Source organism: Cupressus sempervirens, chromosome 1, assembly GCF_028749045.1.
Source record: "Cupressus sempervirens isolate cs-2001-9-10 chromosome 1, ASM2874904v1, whole genome shotgun sequence".
NCBI lineage: Eukaryota > Viridiplantae > Streptophyta > Pinopsida > Cupressales > Cupressaceae > Cupressus > Cupressus sempervirens.
In genome coordinates, this window is record NC_143118.1 from 758395886 (window position 1) to 758416443 (window position 20558).

At 36.7% G+C, this 20558-nt stretch overlaps 1 protein-coding gene across 4 annotated transcripts in view; it reads right to left on the reverse strand.

The window, feature by feature from the left end:
- Positions 1-20558, reverse strand: part of LOC149580113 (enhancer of mRNA-decapping protein 4-like) — a 94445-nt gene that overhangs the window by 15206 nt on the left and 58681 nt on the right. Inside the window, exons 5-7 of one of the 4 annotated variants that reach the window (XM_089789297.1) lie at positions 11131-11259; positions 9473-10898; positions 9243-9376 (exon numbers count right to left, since the gene is read on the reverse strand). In XM_089789297.1, the coding sequence (XP_089645423.1) occupies positions 9243-9376; positions 9473-10898; positions 11131-11259 (1689 nt within the window). Of the gene's footprint in view, positions 1-9242; positions 10899-11130; positions 11260-20558 lie in introns of all 4 variants that reach the window. The other 3 variants (XM_089789289.1, XM_089789280.1, XM_089789272.1) reach the window with 3 other exon arrangements.

The window sequence follows — 20558 nt, forward strand, 5'->3', positions numbered from 1 at the left end:
TAATTTAAATTATTATTTTAATTAATTTTTTTTACTCTATATATTAAGCACTAATAGAAATAAATGAAACCAAGAAAAGCTTTCAATAAATATAAAAAAGTTCAAATATTCCCATAATTTAGATGTCACAATATTCAATTAAATTTTTTCATAATATTAAGTTGCCAACAATAATGCCAAATATGGATCCGTGTCTCAGATTCTATTGTCTGGTTTTGATCAAATTTTTGCCACAACAATCATGTCTGATTTCCAATTTTTTCCTAAAAAGTTATGGTTTTTTGCATTCTGTTTTGAGTCATAGTGTTCATCTACAAAAATTATCAGTGAATCATCTTAAAGTTTACTTGGGATATAGAACTTGTCTGCGAAAAAAGGTTTGCCAATTTTCTTCAAAACCATAGTTTCAGTTTCATCTCGCTGTCTCTGGCTACATGGAGTAATGCCTTTGTTACAAAAACATCAGACTGGATGACTTCTTGGTTATTGGCATTTTGCTGATCGAAGGAGGGTCTCAGCAGCAGCGGGATGTACTGAAGAATTTATGATCACAAGACATGAACAGTCTTCTGAAGGCTAGTTAGATGATGACCATTAAGGGAGGCAATTAGAATATTGTAATGTTCCTTTATTGGTCATCTTAGCTAGTCTTTAGTTTATTAGGTTGTTTCTATTTTTGTCTTCAGTTCACAATTGTTTCTTTTATAAACATCATCTTGGTAAATCTATATAAGGCGCTCAAATCTCCTCTGTTTAATACAACATCAATTTACCATAACAGGATTCCCTTGTATATAAACCTTAGAGATAGTGCAGCAAGGGAACATTGAAAGCCTACAACATTGACTGAAAAAAGTTGTTGCGCACCTTTTTAAAAAGCTGTCCCTGAAAACTTTTTGACAGATCTAAGATAATTTAAAAAAGAGTCAAGACCAAATGTGTTGAAAAATATTTTCTTTATGCCAAAGTCAATTATTTGTTGTAAGAAATAAGTTTGAAGCAACTAGAGTAGGCAAAAGATAAATCATCTATAATCCTAGTTCAAGTATGACTCCTATCTCCTGAAGTTGTTTGTGCCTCATTCCTCCTTGGTTATTGACATTTTGCCAATCGAAGGAGGGTCTCAGCAGCAGCAGGATGTTTTTAAGAATTTATGACCACATGACATTAACAGTCTTCTGAAGGGTAGTTAGGTGATGACCATTAAGGGAGGCTATTAGAATATTGTAATGTTTCTTTATTGGTCATCTCAGCTAGTCTACAGTTAATTAGGTTGTTTCTATTTTTGTCTTCAGTTCACAATTGTTTCTTTTATAAACATCATCTTTGTAAATCTATATAAGGCGCTCAAATCTCCTCTGTTTAGTACAACATCAATTTACCTTAACAGGATTCCCTTGTATATAGACCTTAGAGATAGTGTAGGGAACATTTAGAGCCTACAACATTGACTGGAAAAAGTTGTTGCGCACCTTTTTTAAAAGCTGTCCCTGAAAACATTTTGACAGGTCTAAGATTATTAACAAAGAGTCAAGACCAAATGTGTTGAAAAATATTCTCTTTAAGCCAAAGTCAATTACTTCTTGTAAGAAATAAGTTTGAAGCAACTAAAGTAGGCAAAACATAAATCATCTATAATCCTAGTTCAAGTATGACTCCTATCTCCTGTAGTTGTTTGTGCCTCATTCCTCCTTCAAACCTTCATTATATTTCTGTGATGCTATTTATCTAAGTCACAAGGTCTGATGTGTTTCATGGATGAGATTTGGATTTTTTCAAATTTTATTCGTCGTTATTCGACCACAAAAATCGGGGCTTTTTCTGCTGTTAGAAAATGCTAAATTTTTCTTTTGCAGTTCGTTTTAGGTCATTTCTGAATAATTTTACTCTATATAATAGTCATTGGACCAAGGTTGCATGGGTACTCATACCCACGTACCCAAGTACCGGGTACTTGGTGGAGAGCATCATAGCTAACGACTTTGATTAAATTTTTATTTTATTTTTTATTTTTTTTTGGTTTATGTATCAGCTTGTTGTTTATCACGCTTAATTCAATACCTAATCAGTTTGAAACTTTGATGCAATATTGATTAACAATAAACTTTATCACTGTTCAAGTCAGAAGTTTATCATTTGCAATCTGTCATTGTCATATGATTTATGATCTTCTTGTTCATGTTTAAAGTCTCCCTTCTCTATCATGCATATAAACATTTATCATATATTATTATTACAAACATATAGCAAATCTGAAACTGAAAACAATACATTTCATTTGCAAACTTTATCACCGTTCTTGTTATGCATCTAATCATTTATCATACATTATTATTATAAATATATAGCAAATCTGAAACTGAAAACACTACATTACATTTGCAGACTTTATCACTGTTCTTTTATTGAAAAACCATTGTCATGACTCATGATTTCAGGTTTTCTATAAATATAAAAGTATAATTAAAAATAAAGTTTGGCATACCCCAGTACCCACATCCCCTATAATGAAAAATAGCCGTACCCGTACCCTAAGTACCCCAAGTACGTCCCCGTGCAACCTTGCATTGGACCCTTAAATACACAGAATCGCAGACTTCACCGTTTCCTTTCCTGTCTGTGTGAGTTTATTATCTGCGTTCTTGAGGAGTGTCGTTTGCATGAGGATTTGAGGAGTGAACAAGATCCATCAATTGCATCTCTAATTAGAGAACAATGTTGGAAACACAGGAAAGTGGAAGGGATGTTTGGAATAGGAGAAGTCAAATATGATATGACACGAGATGAGGTACCTGGTTATGGATGGTGGATGCGCTATGGGGCAGAAACTCCTGAACTTCAGCGATTTCCCATTCAAATATTGAGTCAAGGAGCAAGTTCATCAACTTGTGAGAGAAATTGGAGTTGCTTTGACCACATCCATTCCAAAAAGAGGAACAAGTTGTTGTCTAGAAAGTTGGGAGGTCTTGTCTATGTTCGCAGCAATTTAAAATTGCTCATGAACAAATCAGCAAATGAGTCATCTTCACAAAAACGAGTCTTCGAAGACATAGCAGTACCAGACACAGATGAGCCCGACTTTTTTGATGAGGAATTGGGTAGTGATACCGATGATGATGCTACACCATATAAGCCAAGTGCTCTTGATGACTTGTTTTTTTGAAGTTATGAAGTCTTGACTTTTAATTGTAACTTTGCAAATAAAACACATCTTTGCTATTGTGATTTCTCATGTTTCTTATGTTTTATACTTTATAAATGTGTCATCATGCTTATAAAGTTGTCAAATCTATCTAGCAATTTCAACTATTTTGATAATTTATAGAATATATTGCATATATTAAAAATAATCAAAATTATATAAAGCGAATTTAATTTGAATTTGTTTCCGAATTTTTACTCTTCCCGAACTTCATTCCAGTTTTATACCAGCCAAACTCGAATTCAAATTCGAACCTTGTGACTTAGCTATTTATGATGCAGGAGCGGCTGTGCATTTTGTGCTGATATCTCTGTGGTATCTCTTCATTCAGCTGGAGCTGCAGGTTTTTCAGCTCTGTGTATATGTAAAAGTCACTTCCTGTTGTGAGTTCTGGAAATTTTCTTGTCCAAAAGAAAGACTCATTTCTTCCTGCATCCGGAGGTTTGTTGGTGTGAGATACTAAGGATTGCATTTGTCTGTAGGGGGGTGGCCTCACACATCCCGATTTCTCCTGTATTAGGACTTGGGGCATGGGAATAAATCTATGTCAGACATACACACACTAGGTAACAAATCAAATTTGTTGATGTTAAATGCTTTGCAAATATCCCCCTTCTCAAGCTTGGGGCCAATGTCATTAATGAAGATAAGCACCCACTACCCTGGACAGTAGCGGCTTCCCCTATTTTTTAATTGATTTCATGTTCAAATGCGAAAAATAAAAAGCTCAATCTCAAAGTGAGGCCCCTGAGTTGGGAAACCAATGTTCTAGAAAAGCCTAAATTTCTTGCTTTCAAGCCTCAAACCAAATCCTTCTCTGTGATTAGTATTTTCTTGGTCTTTACAGTCCTGGTTATTTAAGTCTTAGAGCCATAAATAAGAGGTACTTATTTAATTTCATTTATTCTTACTTCTTTAATTTTATTTATTCTTAGTCAACCCTTTTTGTCTTTTTATGTATTGAATTTTTCTGCATTTTAAGAGATTTTGTCCTTATTCTTACTTATTTAATTTAATTTATTCTTTACTCAACCATTTTTGTCCTTTTATGCTAAGTCACAGAATTTGCCGAATTTCATCCGTGAAGTTCGAATTTCAGCGTATTTTTTCCGAACTTCATCCGAATATTATGATATTTAATATAATATTGTTATTTATAATAATATTATTTTATTTTAAAATAATATTGAGTTTTTTAGTTTAATTATTTGGCAAATTCAAACTATTTTTACAATTTTGTGGATACATTAGTTACATTTAAAAATAAACAAATTTATATAAGTTAAATTTAATATCGATTTTTTTCTGAACTTTTACCCTTGCTGAATTTCATCCAAATTTTATGATCAACAAACTCGAGTTCGGATTCAGACCTTGTCACTTAGCATTTATGTATTGATTTTTACTACATGTAAAGAGGTTTTGTCCTTGTGAGGTTGCAGGCGGTTTCATTATTTTTTGTTTATTAATTTGTATTATCTTATACCCTTGGAGTGTGTTGCCATGATTTCAGTCCCCTATATTTTTCAAGCTTTCAGGTCAAGTGCTAAGTCAATGTTTCATGCCATGTCTTGGTGTAGGTTGCCATTAGGTTTCCTCTCTCATCTTTCGCTCTGAGTTGCCTAGGTGGGAATACAAGACAAATGCAAATATTTTCAGTCGTGCTAGGTGATTAGGATGGGAAGCATAAGTTAATACATTCCCCAAATGAGAGAGAGAAACAGTTCTATTCATAAGAAATCCTAACTCTATGATCAAGTGTTCCATTGACAACATGATGCAGGTTGAATGAAAAGATTATGGGAATATCCAGCGCAAAATGGCAATGAAGAACACAAGGACTGAGAATAAAGAACATGTTGCAAACGCGTGAACAAGCTAAAGAATGATAAGTTGAGTTCGATGCAAAATAAGTACTGAAATATGTAAAGGTATGGAAGAACATGGTCAAAGATGGCGAAGACCAAATGTGCTCTCAGATCAATGACACAAATCTCATCTGAATGTCCACGTCCAAATTTGAAAGGATCGCATGATTGCACTTGGATTTGGTTTAGAAGACTTTTAAGTTGCGAAGAAGCGAAAACCTAAAGATCACATGTTCGCGTGGCATTCAAATTAACTCAAGGTTAAGGTCACGTAGATGTGAAGGATAGCTGCAGTTAAATCAAACAGGGCATCGCACCATCGCAGATAGCAATACAATCAAGACACTTAAGGTTGCGAAACTGCGAAATAAACAACAGTTAATGAATCGCATCATCGCACCAGTTAAAGGCATTGCATGATAAACAGTTGTGAAGATGCGACAAAGAAAATAGAATGACACATGTTTAAATGGGCACATCATATTCTATAGTTACCAAACTCGCCAACCAATGAAATAGCGTCACTTGTCTACCACGATGTACACAGCTAGAAGATGGACCCACATTGTAGAGTAGAACAAAGAGTTAAGGTCTTCTAATCTCAGCCATCAGATCTTACAGATCAATGATCGTCGCATGGTCGCAAGGGGTTAAATGAAACCCAGAGTTAGCACGGCGAAGCAGCGGAAGCCAATGATCGTATGGTCACGGGTGGTTAAAGATGACACGAGGTTAATGTGGCAAAGCAGCAAAAATCATTGATCATATGGTCGCAGGAAGTCAAGGGTAACCTGAAGTTAAGGTTACGACAGTGCAAGAAATGGTAGTGGTTAAGGTGAATAGTTTTCACAAGGTCGCCAGCTAAGGAGCATTCAAGACATTTTAAGTTGCGACCTGGCAAAAGTGTTAAAAGTTAAACCTAAAAGCAAACAATTGCATTGTCGCGGGTAATCAGGCAGTTAAAGGTTTTTTGGGTTGCGACCTGGCGAAAGTATTAATAGTTAAGCCAAATGGTTATCGCATGGTAGCAAGGAGTTTAAGTTAATTTTAAGTGGCGAAACTGCAAACAGTAAACCAAGATAGTGATCGCATGGTCACAATGGGTTAATCATAACTTGGGGTGAAGGCTACGAAGGAGTGACAATAAGTGTTCGCATATTCGCAAGGGGTTAAATGAAACCTTGAGTTAACACAACAAAACAGCAAAAATCAATCGATTGCATCATTGCATCGAAAGAACATATCGTATGAATGACAGAGAGACCCACGGAGGAAGCCACAAAAGAGAAATAAAGAGGATTATTAGGTTTTGATCGTGATCTTTGATAGGAGATCGGTGGTGGAGATTTAAACCTGCAGTGACTATTGGATATGAAATACAAGTTTTGGCGCCAAGATGGATGCTAAAAATCAAAGAGGAATATGAACCATTTTGAGGGTTTCTAATCATTTCTGTATTCTTTCTCTAATGCATTGAATTGTAATTGGTGACTGTTGGATTGTTGAGCGATTCAAGTGCTCTGTAAATGTAACTGATCAAGAACCCTAAAAGGGGGCCTATAAGTGTGTTGGGAATTTGCCACTAGGTAACCTTGATCAGAGAGCCACTTAGGGCCATAGATATCCTTCTTCCATTACATCTCCTTGCATCCCATAGTGTTAGATGCATTTAAGAGTAGAGTTAGTGTTAAACCTAAAACCTCACCTAGGTTGCTTATGTCTATGAGTAATCTGGTTAGCCTCTTCTGCTCTCAGGTTAAGAGCATACCCATAGTCACCCTTTTGATCACATAAAAACATCATTCCAAGTATATCTTGCATATAAGGGAGTTGTACCTTATAATTCAGCAGGTAGTGGTAAAACATATACACTGACCCATTTGTTGGTGACATCCTTTTGTTTCCTCACATTCTGGGCGTCTAGAGTCAAGATAAAGCCAAGTTAGAAAGAGGGACAAATTGTTAACCAATAGAGTGTAACTACTTTCTTAGGTGATCGTCATATTCCTTACAAGGAATATTGATATGTAAGTCATCTTATTTGCATGTGAGTGTGCTCACCTCTTGTGAGGAACAAGGCACAGACACACTGATGAAGAGAGCAAATACTAAGACTTGGACTATAACTCCTCTTTTCACCTCTATAATTATAATTTATAAATTAGAGGTTCTCCTCCTCTTTCTTTAGGTGTGTAACTAGCTATCTTGCTGGTTTGAACAGACAATTTCTTCTGTAGAGAGATTGTAAGTATTGTAGGATTTCAAGTTGACATCTTCATTATTGCATGTCGTGTTTCCTTCCATCAAACAGTTTCCATTTCATGAATCCTGTCCCAAACATTGCATTGTTTATGTCTCATTTTTTGGTTTTTGATCTTCCATCTTTCTAACAGCCAAGGATCAAGTATCAGACAATTTCTTCTGTAGAGAGATTGTAAGTATTGTAGGATTTCAAGTTGACATCTTCATTATTGCATGTCGTGTTTCCTTCCATCAAACAGTTTCCATTTCATGAATCCTATCCCAAACATTGCATTGTTTATGTTTCATTTTTTGGTTTTTGATCTTCCATCTTTCTAACAGCCAAGGATCAAGTACCATCTAGGGGTTTGGCTACAGATATGTGAGAATGAATCTATGTTGACTGCAGCAACTCTGGTCGTTAATGGCTGAATGCTATTATAAAATCCCCTTCTTGAGCTCATGACTGATGTCACTGATGTCTGAGCTCAACTACTCCTGGGTCTCCAAATCTTTAACATCTGACTTATACGAGGCAGTAGAAACCCACCCTTGGTTGCAAGGTTTTTTAAAATGAGAAGGATAGAGAGTTTATTCTCGATGAAGAGCCTGTGTGTTGGACAAATGATGCTTTTCTTGTAAAGCATTTGTTCAAACTTTGACCAAAACCCTTTTTATGATGCCAATTTTCGCAAGGTTACCATATTTCCCACTGCAGTTTTTGCTCCCTTCTAACTTGGAGGCTATTGGGCACTCCTTGAGCAAGGATTTAGCTATTGCACTGGAAATAACCTCAGCTCCCATTTTTTTTTTTGTTAATCAGCAAGTGGAATTGGATTTTCCATTCGGTCTTCGCATGAAGATTCAACTCAAATTTAAAGATCGTGTTTGGAAACACAAGTTGGAAAAAGTGTCCTTCAAATGCCACAACTGTTTTCAACTTGGCAATCTGTCCACGATTGTAAAGAACTCAATAATAATAATCTAGGTCATCCTTCTTGGTGGGGGAATGCTTCACGTCTATATCACATTATCCAGGACTTTTCAGGGAATTTCTCTCCTTCAACTTCCCCTCTGCTGCTCCAGACATTTGTTTCCTCTATTACCGATATGCTTTGCTTGCATCCTCCTCCTCTCTTCAAGGTTGAGAGTGTCCTTTAAGCCCTTCATTGGATCTTATGGTTCCATCTATGTACATCCTTCAAGTGATCATTAAACCTTGCATATTTTTCAGTTTGAGCTTCCCATCTGGATTGGTTAGCAATAGTTGCCAGAATGCAATTCCTACCCTTGAAGCAGATCTTCCAGAGGAGAATATTTAGGCTACTATTTCTGTAGGAAACCTTTACCTAGAATGAAGGTTTCCTCAGTGTTGTTCTGACATTGCATTAGAAAAATTGGTTAGCCAGTCATCAATTTGTGTTGCTCCTTCTCTCATTGCATATTGTCTATTCTAAGGGAGTGGCCACAAATAGAGTGCACATCTTACCAAGCAAAAAAACTAGAGGATGCAAACGAAAGATTTCTTAAACCCGGGTAACAGAAGAAAGACATCAAAAATAATAAGAAAAAAACTGCACAACCATTAATGTGAGCTGTGTAACTTTAAAGAGTCTAAGATCAGACTCAAGCACAATGTGTTGATTGGTAAGGATGTAATGTAATGGGAGCAAGAATGTAATGGAAAATGATTTTTACAGAAGATTTCACCTTGACAAGATTCCAAGTTAAATGATTCCACTCTTAATAGAGATAAAGCTTTAAATCTTAATGAAGTAGACCATTGCAAATTGCAATTACTCTCCCACATGATTAGAAATTCTTACAAATAATTAGGTATGATGGTTCCCCCAAAATAATATATAAAAAGACTCAAAAGCACAACAAAAATTTACATCCCTTCCCTGGAAAGCTAGGGTTTTTTTACCTACCTGATTAAGTGCATCTTGCATTGCTGAAACCTGAGAAGAAACAACTTCAATTGAAGGAATGCTTGTGGTACTGCTTGGCTCACCATCAGAAGAGCCCGCTGAAGTGAAAGGACTTACTGTTGTTGATGAAGGACCTGACACTGAACAAGCTTTATTTTTTATCTTTTTACCCTTTCCCAGTGAAGGCGACTCTGATATTGATGGTAATAAGGTAGAATGAGAGGCCTTACCAGTCATATCCTTTGCGTTTCCTTGAACATTGTCTGAAAGCTGTCCCCTTCCCTTGATAATTTCCCCATCACCACTTTGATTTTCTCTTATGTTTTGAACTTCTGCAGACAAAGAATCCACCTGTCTTGCATTTTCACTACTGCGTTCTGAAGCTTGCGTTGCAAATACCTTCTCCTTTGTGTCTATAAGAACAGATGTATTTTCAACTTGTTTATACAAACCTAGATCCTCTGGCTGATGCAAGCCAGTAGTAGCTACATCTTTAGTCTCAGATTTCATGTTTTCATTCACCCTATTAACACTAACATCTTCAAGCTTGTTATCCCCTTTCTTTATTTCCTTCTTATCAAGAGATGGCATTGCCAAAGACATGAGCTGTGAAGGAGTTACAAGGTGAGTTGGGTTGGAGCTTATTTGGCTCTCAATAGAAATAGTAGTATTCATTGTGGTGGACAGTTGATTTTGACCTAGCTTTTCATCATCTTTCTTGAAACTATCATCCACTTTACGATTTGTACTAATTGTCTCAAAAGAAGTCATGTCAGGTCCTGAAGTGAGACCAACATCAGTTTTCCTTTCCATGCCATATTCTTGGTCACCAGCAGAAGAAACAGGTGCAACCCCTTGCTCAATGGTTCTAGGACTTTTTGGTGGTGGTTGTCTTCCATGGAGTCTTGGACTTAAAGGGACAGGAACTTGAGAAGATAAAGGTGCAGTATCAGTACGAATAGCTGGAGGCATGGAGATACCATAATTGGAATCCACACCAGACATAGCCAATGGGTCATGCATATTTGGCACATCCATATTACTGACCAAAACTGGGCTTCTAGTCGTTGGCACCTTCTCCACAACATTCAACGGCCCTGGTGACTTAACTTGAGGGTCACTTGCAGTTGTATGAACTGCACCGTTACCATGAGATGGTTCTACAGGTGTAAAAGCTGAAGAGGGTGATATTTCAAACATACGTGAGGCAGAAATTCCCTTCTCTGAAGCTACAGGTTCTACAGATAGTGGCACACAGAGAGACAAATCAAGGGCATATTGTTGAATAGCCTGGGGTTGAACACAATAAACCTGAACTATTCCATCACCATCAGCCACATTATCACTTGTAGCAGTAAGACTTAAAATAGGCATTGTTACAGAAAACTCTGCAAGATAATCCATCCTTGTAGCAGCAGGATTAGAACCGAAGTCCATGTGTACTGCGTATATAGCATGCCTTTTTGCATTTGCCAGTAAAATCAGATTTGCCCGGGGTAGAACTAAAACTTGATTGAAAAAAGCATTTTCATGCCGTTCTGAAGAACTCTTAAGATCAAGGGTCTGAATACACTGCCACTTTTCTGTATCTGATGACATTAATAAACTGTCTGAACTTGCAGAAACCCATAACTTCAGTTGTCGATTCAGAGGCCCCTGTAAAATGGCAGTGTGCACTGCGTATTAAAAATTTAGAATACTGCTAAATAGGAAACAACAGAGACAGACGATGGTAAGAAAATCTCTCCAGACTATTGTTAAACAGCCATCAGCACAACAAATTAGCTATGTCTAGAAGACCATTTTGACATGCAATTTTACAAAAACTTACATAGTCAGACTGTAAGCATGTTTAATAAAAAACTATTTTTAGATTACAGATTCTTACAGCTGTAAGAAGAACTATGTGATCAGACCGACGGGGTACTGTCAAAAAAGCAACTGAGCTAACAGGTTGTCCATCATGAGGCTTGAGTGTTGCAAGAGGAGCCATTTTCTTCTCTCCCCAAATTTGCACCTGAGGATAGAGACCATTTAAATAAATCAAACCACGCAATCTGAAGTAACTTTTACCAATACAAAATAGTATAGAATCTGAACAAGAAATCAAATTTGAAAGTTTCATCACAATTATAATTTAGATGTTTAAACAATAGCATTTTCAGCAAAGTCTTCTTTGCAGGTGCTTGACATTGCTACAGAAAACTGTCAAAGATTTCCAAAGTTGTCTACTTTTCATGAGGATAATGCAAAGATATGAAGAATGCGAAAGGAAGACAATATCTCCCCAGAAAGGCAGAACCAACAAATACTGGAAAAAGAAAGTACTGATATGGTCATCACTTTCAATCCATCAAGTTGTAGCTCTACTTGAGTAATATCTCCTACCCACTACAAACTAAGCTTCTTTAATTTTCATGTCCAATCAACTAATGATCAGGAGAATGCAAATTTCAGAAACTTCGCCAGTAACAATCCAGATATACATCCCTTTTCATTTTGTCCGATCATGTGGAATTTAAACAAAAAACAGAGAATTGTCCAATCATGTGGAATTGAAACCAAAATCAGAGAATTGTGTCATCAATCTATTAATACAGATTCTTTTTACCATGATCATCATTGAAATTGCAAGGGAAATTCTTGAGATTGAGGTCAATATTGTCACCTGATTCAGTCATACTGATGTTTGAATACCATAGTTAAGTTTTGAAAAAGACTAAGAGTTCCTTATCAAGAGGCTACAGCAACAACAAAGATAGTCATTCTAGAATCCAACAAGGCTTAATACAAATAACCCACTAATTCAAGTAATGAATTAGTGGGTTGTTTGCTGATTTGTTATGTAATGTCCCACTTTAGCAGTTGTCTAGTTGTGTGACCGTTAGCCTATTTTTGCATTGTCCCGAAGGCTAACGAAGAGGTCAATGGGATCCTAAGATGTTTTGGCCTAGTCATTTCCAGTTCAGGCCAGAACGGAGTTGATTTACATGGTGTTGGGCAAACTTACTATTTTTAGTAAGTCAGCAGGGTATGGGCGATGTCAGAATTAGTGATTGGGTTTGATGCTCCTCGATGAGAGCTTTCCGACAAACTATCACTCATATTATTCCGAGCCCAATTACTATTTTATTTTAATGCCTGAAGTTTATTAAAGTTTATATTATTCAGTCGGCCAACCTCCTGGATACTTATCTTGGCCTACTGTTAACCACTAAGGAGGTGACTAATGATTTCTGGAATACTATTGTTGAAAGAATCCAAAAGAAGCTGGCAGGATGGAAAGGGAAAATCCTTAGTAATGCTGCTAAACTACAGCTACTCTTTGCAGCTCTCCAGGGCATTCCAATCTACATTCTATCCTTTTTTTAAATAAATCAAAACATGGCGGACAGAATTGAGAGAATACAAAGGAATTTTCTTTGGTCACGTACAAAGGAAAAGAACAAATTAAATCTAGTCAACTGGGAGGATGTTTGCAAACCAAAGGAAAGGGGGGGTTTAAGAGTGAGAAGGCTTAGAGATCTAAATAAAGCCCTCCTTGCTAAAATTGGATGGAGACTAGGAGAAAACAATGCGGATTGGAGCAATATCATGAAAGCCAAATATCTATCTAGCTCCCTATTCACTCATAATCTTTTTAACAATGACCTCCCAAGAGGATCCAAAATATGGATGAATATTGTCAAAAGTAGAGGTATGCTAAGGGGAGGGGTAAGGTGGATCATGGGAAATGGGAAGAACATCAGGTTCTGGGAAGATAATGGGATGGGGAGGAAACCGCTGGTTTACAGCAAATTTAGAAGACTAATGGAGAAATTGAAGACAGAGATGATGCTAAGTGTGGGGGATTATATTGACCCTAGAAGGAAGTGGAAGAAATTGCAAAAAGATACATGTTCCTAGGAGGATATTCAACTTCTTAAAGAACTAGAAGAGTTGACTGAAGCTCAAAGACTCCCAATTCTAGTTCAGGAGGATAAAGTGGTCTAGGATTTTACTCCTATTGGTAATTTTATTGTCAAATCGGCTTACAAACATCTCTTTAGAAAGGACTTTTGTCCCACAATATGGCGTAAAGTTTGGACTAGTAATCTTCTATCCAAAATAAATTTGTTCTAGTGGACTGTTCAACATGGTAAAACACTATCACTAGACAATCTAAAAAAAAGGGGCTTTTTTATCACAAATAGATGCTATCTATGCAAAGAAAAAGAGAAGAATATCTCTCACCTTTTCCTTGAATGCCCATATAACCTAAAGATCTAGTCGTTGGCATGGGAGAAATTTGGACTATGTTGGGTATTGAAGGAGAACTTAAGTCAATTCGTGAAAATTTGGGACTGTCCCTTTTATCATCCCAAGCTAGTATTCTTATGGAGAATTGAACCACAATATATTTGCTGGCACATATGGAAAGAAAGAAACACTAGAATCTTTTGGGAAGAGGAAAGACCTAAGGAGGTAGTTATGGGAATTATGGAGAAACTACTGAAAGAAAATATAAGGATTGCCAAATGTAAAGACACCGAAGGAAGAGTCAGGTAGAAAGGAATGCCAAATAGCGAAAAAGTGGTGTATTCAATGGAATTTTAACCAATTTGATAACTCTAAGGTAATAAAGAGGCAGTAAACAAGATGGAAACCACCAACAATAACACAGCTTAAGCTAAACTTCGATGGTGCTGCAAGAAAGGGAATAGGGGCGACGGGTGGAGTGCTAAGGAATGGAAATGGTGATGCGCTACTAGTCTACTCTGGGAATGTTGGTGGAGGAAGTAATAATTTGGTTGAAGCAATGGCTCTACTTTGGAGTATACAATTGATCAGTGAAATGCAAATAAAGGAAATAACTATAGAGGGTGACTCCAAATTAATAATTGATATGGTGAAGGGAGCTTCTCAACCCAGTTGGAATATCTAAAATATCATCACGGATATTAGACATATTATAAACGGGATGGAAAAAGTCCAGTTGCAGCACATATACAGGGAAGGTAATATGGTGGCGGATGCTGTGGCTGCCATGGGGTTTGAATTAAAGGAAATGACGTGTCGGAGAAGCATGGATATCCTAAAGGAGGAAATTAAGACTAATCTGCAAGGAAAGGGGGGGACAAAAATTAACCATGGCTAGACAAACAAAGATCAGTGCCAATTTTGGCAGTATTATATCTAGGAAGGTGAAATTTGCTAAATTTAATAAAAAGTACAAGGGAAAGATGACAAGACACCATCGTACAGACTGGATAATACATAGATGCAATTTGAGATATGAGTTACTTCACCATTATGGTAACATAATGCAAAATTTAAATTATTTCCTTTTTGTAAGTATGAAAGACATAATTATGGATGCTGTCAAAGATTTCAGGGATGGTAGAGTAATGATGCTAAGTATGCACGAATCCCATAATGAAAATGAATGGGATTTCGAAACGCCCCGAAAACTTGCTTGCAAGAAGTTTAAAGATCCTATAGAGGTTATTTGCATCATTGTTGTGTTGTTGATGTTTAATAATATCATTGTTGACAAATAGATTGACGGCAAGAAGGTTCAGATGCAAATTACTAAAGTTGGTGGATCAAGAATTAGCAGGGAAGAAATGGGTGGAGATTTGAATCGATTGGAGCCAACAAAAATACAAAATTTTAAAGATAGGATGGCAACCTGGTTCCTATTAAAAGAAGGGGGATTTCTTACTTATATGCAGGCAATGGCGGTGTATGATGAAAATTGTTCTCTTCAGTTTGTGAACAGGTGGAATAACCGTAGGGTTACCATAAATGGTATCATGTTCCAAGTTAATGAGGATGTTATTGCAATGGCTACTGGGTTGTCCATGAAGGGGAAGAAATGGAAGGTCACGAAAAGGGCAGACGAGGCCAGCATGAATAGTTTTTTTTGCAGAGGATGAAGAACCTGTTCGCTATAGAGGAGGCTTCTGGAGGGATAAGCTACCAACTCCATGGGAAGATGTTTGTCTAGTGATAATGAAGTACCTCACACTCGAAGGCAAGTTTGGAGTTTATTATTATTATCACTTCCCCCTCCTAAACCATTTTAGAAATAGAGACTTCATTTCTATTCCGTTCTTTTTGTTACATTCCCTTGAGGATATGATTAGTGATGTTAGGGAGAAGAGAAGTAAGGGTAATAATTTTACCATCATCCAGCAAAGCCTGATTTTTAGACTCTACCAGTTCCATCTTGCCCTCTGCCCCCCTAGGGTTGTTGTGGTTGACAATCAGCGCCACCACTAGAATTCCCGGCCTAGTACCAACACTGGTACTAGAATCCACACTCCATGCCCTTCCTCCAGTAGAGAAAATAAGAAAAAGAAAAACGCAGAACTGGTTATTGAACAAAAAGGTAGTAAAAAAATCAAAATTGAAAAACCAATGGAGGTGGAAACTGAGGATTCGGAAGAGGAAGGAGGTGGAAAGGGTAGGAGAAGGTTGAGAAGGCTTGCAAATACACAGGCAAGGTATAAACATAAGGCTAATAGACTTAGGGTTGACGAGGCGGAGGAGGAGAGTTCAGAAAATAATGAAAGAGAGTTGGAGGAGGAGAAACATTTTGACTCCGAGAGAGAAAAAGGGAATGAGGAGAAAGAAAAAAGTGAAAACTCTGTTGATGATACCCAAGTGTCCTCTGGTGATGTCAATACCACTAAGACCACACATGTCGGCGAGCTTTACCCTGCAGCCTATTACCTTTTATGAGGATAGCAGCAAAGTGGACACTTCCCCTATCACCATCTCCTCTCTGGTAAAGATAAAAATCAATGTTTTTACTAACCCTCAGGTTTTACAGGATGAGAACCAGCCATTGACAAAGACTAAAGAGGTGTATAAAAATCATGAAAAAGAAAACGAAGAGAACGAGGAGGAACAGAATGAGAAGGCACAGCTGGAAAAAAGGGTCAAATTCTTAGCGAAGGGGTTCTACTCCTCTAAATTTGCACTAAAGGTTACCCATGCTACTGCTACCACCCTCCAATTGTTGGCATAGGAGAAGGACGAAACAAGGTTGGACATGGAGGATAACAAGCTCCTTTATAAGTTTCTAGCTAGGGATTGGGCTAGAGTGCTTCTGGCTGGGAAAGGAAAGGAAGAGGATGAAAAATAATATGGTAGCCTTTAAGAGTTTTATGACCCTAGTTGTTTTTTTGTTTTCTACTCCTATCTAGTTTGCTAGTTTACAGCTGTTACTAAGACTTGGGTTGGCTTGTTTATGCCAACACTTTTATACTCTGAGCTTTAATAGTATGATTAGTACTACAGTCTTCAACACTAGAATAGATGTTACTCTAATAGATGTAAATGGTAGTGTGTTGCTTCTAGAATGGGTTGGTTTGCTTATGCCAACAGTTTATGCTTTGAACAATCATAGTATGGTTAGTACTATAGCTGTAAATTTAGTTTGGTTAATTCTCTGCTAGCTGGTAGTTTCTTGGTTGTTAGTGTAGTTCTCTATTCCAGTGATGCCTCCTGCTTGTTTTTGTTGGTAATGTGCCGATTGCCAACATTTTGTTTGTAAGGGCCGACCCCCTTGTTTTGGTCGCTTTATATTTCAAAAACATTTAAATTAAATGTGAAAATAATAAAGTGTTACTTTAGTATTATTCATGTTGGGTTGTGTGTTGGAAAAGGGAAGCCCAAGGGAGACATAAGGTGTTATTTTATTTTATTTTAGAACACTTTATCCCACGTTGCTTGTGAAAAGTGGGTCGACCCTATGAAGTAGAAATAAAAAGGAAAGCTTGTGGCCCTTGTTCGGCAGGTGGAATATGAGAGGAAATTGATGTGTGAATTGCAGATCCATTCTTGGCATTAGAGGACATCTATCCTCTCTTGTGACATTCTAGACGTCATTCCCTTGGAGTTTGGCATTTAGAATTCATTGCTATCAGCTTCATTAATAGGCAGATTGGGCGCATTTCCAACTACAAGCAGATTGTGTGTTTGCTCATATCATTCTCACTTCTTATCCGATGCTTATGCCATTGTGAAGGGATGATTTTATGGGGGTCTTGGACTGATTGAAGGCAGATTTTGCTGTAGCGCAGCACTATTCATATTGCTGTAGCAGCAAGATGAGAAGTTATTACTAGAATATTATGTTATAATCTTGGAGTAATTATTGGTTTAGTCTTTGGGCATTTCTAGGATACCCATTACAGTGGTATCAGAGCCTAAATCGGCCATCCTGTGGAGGTCTTATAGGGAATTTGGAACAGCCGCATTGTTACATCCCAAATTTTTGACCTAATTTTAAATTTGCTCATAATTGTTGGATTTAACGGATTTTTCTTTCATGATCATGTGAAGTAGGTAGTTATTTATATCCGTTGTATTAACTGTTAATGAAGATGGTTGTTAACTATTAACTGTTATATGATGTTAGTTGTTGCTTGATTTTGGAATTATGATTAATAATTTAAAGTCTTTTAAATGTTTATATGAAAATTATTATAGAAATGTTATTATGGCGGAAGTGTTTTTCATGGGTGATTGCAGGAGAAGATGAAGAGGAGGAAGCATTGCTAAACGGGATCATCGGAATGGAATGTTCGCTTAGTTCAGTTAACAAGATTGATAGTTATGACCTTAAACTTCTTTGGTAAGGATTTAATCTACTTGAATACAGGATACATCTGTGAGACCCGCATGAGCTATTTAAATAAATAATTCGAGAAACATAAAATAATTGAGTTAAAACATAAAACATACCTCAAAGGATTTTAAACGATCTTTCACCACATTATTATAAAATATGTATATACGTACATACAGATATAAAAATGAAATGGCACCATTATAATATAATAATTTAATAAAGTGATGTCACCTCATTAATATATTTACATGCACATATATAAATATAAAATAATAATAATATTCAAAATATTATAACATTCGAATTATAATCTTCCAACTCCAATTCCAATTTTATTCTTTGTTGCTTTTAACCAATTAAACACTTGGCATGATAAATTGGAAAATAATCTTTAAACTTGCAGAACCCAAGATGTCACAATTTTGTTCTTATAATATGGAAGCCGTGAGAAGAGATGGACATATAATTCATACACCCGACTATCTTCTGCTACGTTTCCAGTCTTCTCTCCGCCCTCCATAACACCCAACTCTAGATATTTCATGTGCCGAATTCATTGTTATTTCAATCTGCACTTTCCATTCACACGCAGCGCCTTAGAACTCTGTCATATGTGATTCTATCATCACTAAAGACTAAGTATCTCTGCATTTTGGATACGTCCACAGCAACTGAAAGAGAGCTGGTTACCAAGTCAATTTGCAATACTTCAGGACAAACCTAAACTTATATCAGGTAACGTGAAACACTATACTAGTTCATGTTATTCACATGATATTTGTTTTTACAAGCGATTTCCATAGCTGTAGCTATAATTTACCATCACTTATAACTTTAAAGAGTTGCTTAGCAATAAGCATATTGATGTGTTATAGCATGGATTCATAAACCATTTGCCAATAAATTTTAAAGTCAGCTGATTAATATTTATTCAAGTCTCTTTCTTTAAAAGAAGTTTGTGAAATGCTAGAAGATTGCAATTTTCATGAATCAATAAGAGCCAGATGCTCTGAAATTCTGAACACCTAAGACTCATCGGTTGTTAAGCCATGGAAAAGGTGAAGAGGTGAGATGAAATCTTGCAAGGATTAAAGAGTAAAATCAGAATTGATACAATAAAAACAAAATAAATAAATCTTACTTAATAGCTCATGCTCGTCCCTAATAATGTAACATGTTTTCAAGTTGAGCGGTGGTGATCAAGTTCGTTGAGCCCATCAGAAAATCCTTGGCCAAGGTAGTTTAAAGCATGGTCTCCATCTAACGATCACTTGATGTTAGTGGCACCAGTTATGCAAGCATGTTCGTTTCATAGCTGTGCAGACATTCTAAACACTAGGATGCTCAGGTGGCTGGACAAAAAACATCCCAAGCCCGATCCCGAAGTAGGAAGGGTCTTTCTAATTCAATAGATTGTGTGGGGATAAGTATGGTCCGAAGTTGGGAGATTAAGCCTATGTCAATGCTTCTCCTCTTACCAAAGCTAAGGCTTGCACAATCAGCTAAAGACCCTCCGGAAGATACTTGTATGTTCTTTTCTTCTTTTCTTAATAAAGCATTTACTGGTATGTAGAAAGGATAGTCGACAATTTGTTATTTTAGATGATCATTAATCTAGTTATTTCAGTTGATCATAAATACAATTTTTTTCAGTTGATCATTAATATAGTTAAATCAGTTGATCATAAATATAGTTATGTTCAGTTAATCAATAATCTAGTTATTTTCAGATGAACATAGATACAGTTATCTTCAATTAATCGTTAAGCTAGTTATTTTCAGATGATCATGGATATGGTTATGGTTATTGCAGTTAATTGTTAAAACAGTTAAAGTCGTATGAAAAGGATTCCAATTATCTATCAATGAATGTTGGAAAATATTTATTTAAACTATGTTTGTTTTCGATATGAAAAACCGTTTGTTACACGCATAAGCATTTATGTTTGAGCATGCAACAAGGGCCTTATAATTTCCACAATACAAGAGCAAGACAAAATAGGATTTCCAACTCGCAAAGCGAACGGTCTAGTTCATCCGTGCGGGTGGACATACAATCCAATCATACAAACATAGAGGAGATATTCTTTGATCAGGAAAGCAATATGGGTAACCAATATGACAAGAATACAGAACTAGACGGAGGTAGGAATGTCGGACCAGATCAGGAGGAGGTAATGTTCAGACGGTTACTAGCTACGTTAGAGGAGGGGTAGCATATGCAACAGGAGCAAAATAGGCGAATGGATATGATGTTGCAGCTTATGGCTAGACAGATGGGCATAAATGTTAATCCAAGTGATGCCAACAATGGAAATGATAACAATAGGGGCAATGATAATAATACAAGCCGAGACAAAGACGGTCCTGAGAATAACATTAATGGTAATAATGTACATGGCAACAATGGGAATGAGGCTGATAAATTTAGATAAGTTGCATGTCCAGCTCGAACAGCGAGCTTGAGACCTCTTCTACCCACCTTCCCACCGAGAGATCTGGTTCAACCAGTAAACGAACTGTATATTACCAAGTTACAAGATCAATTCAGGAGAGAATGGGAGGCTAGTGGATTGGAGTTTCAGGCAGACATTTCCCTTAGAGATTAGATGGACTTGAGAATGAGACACATGCCTAGAGCCAAGGGGAGGAATCAAAACTTTGAGTTGAGAGAGAAAGTTGGAAAACTTTCT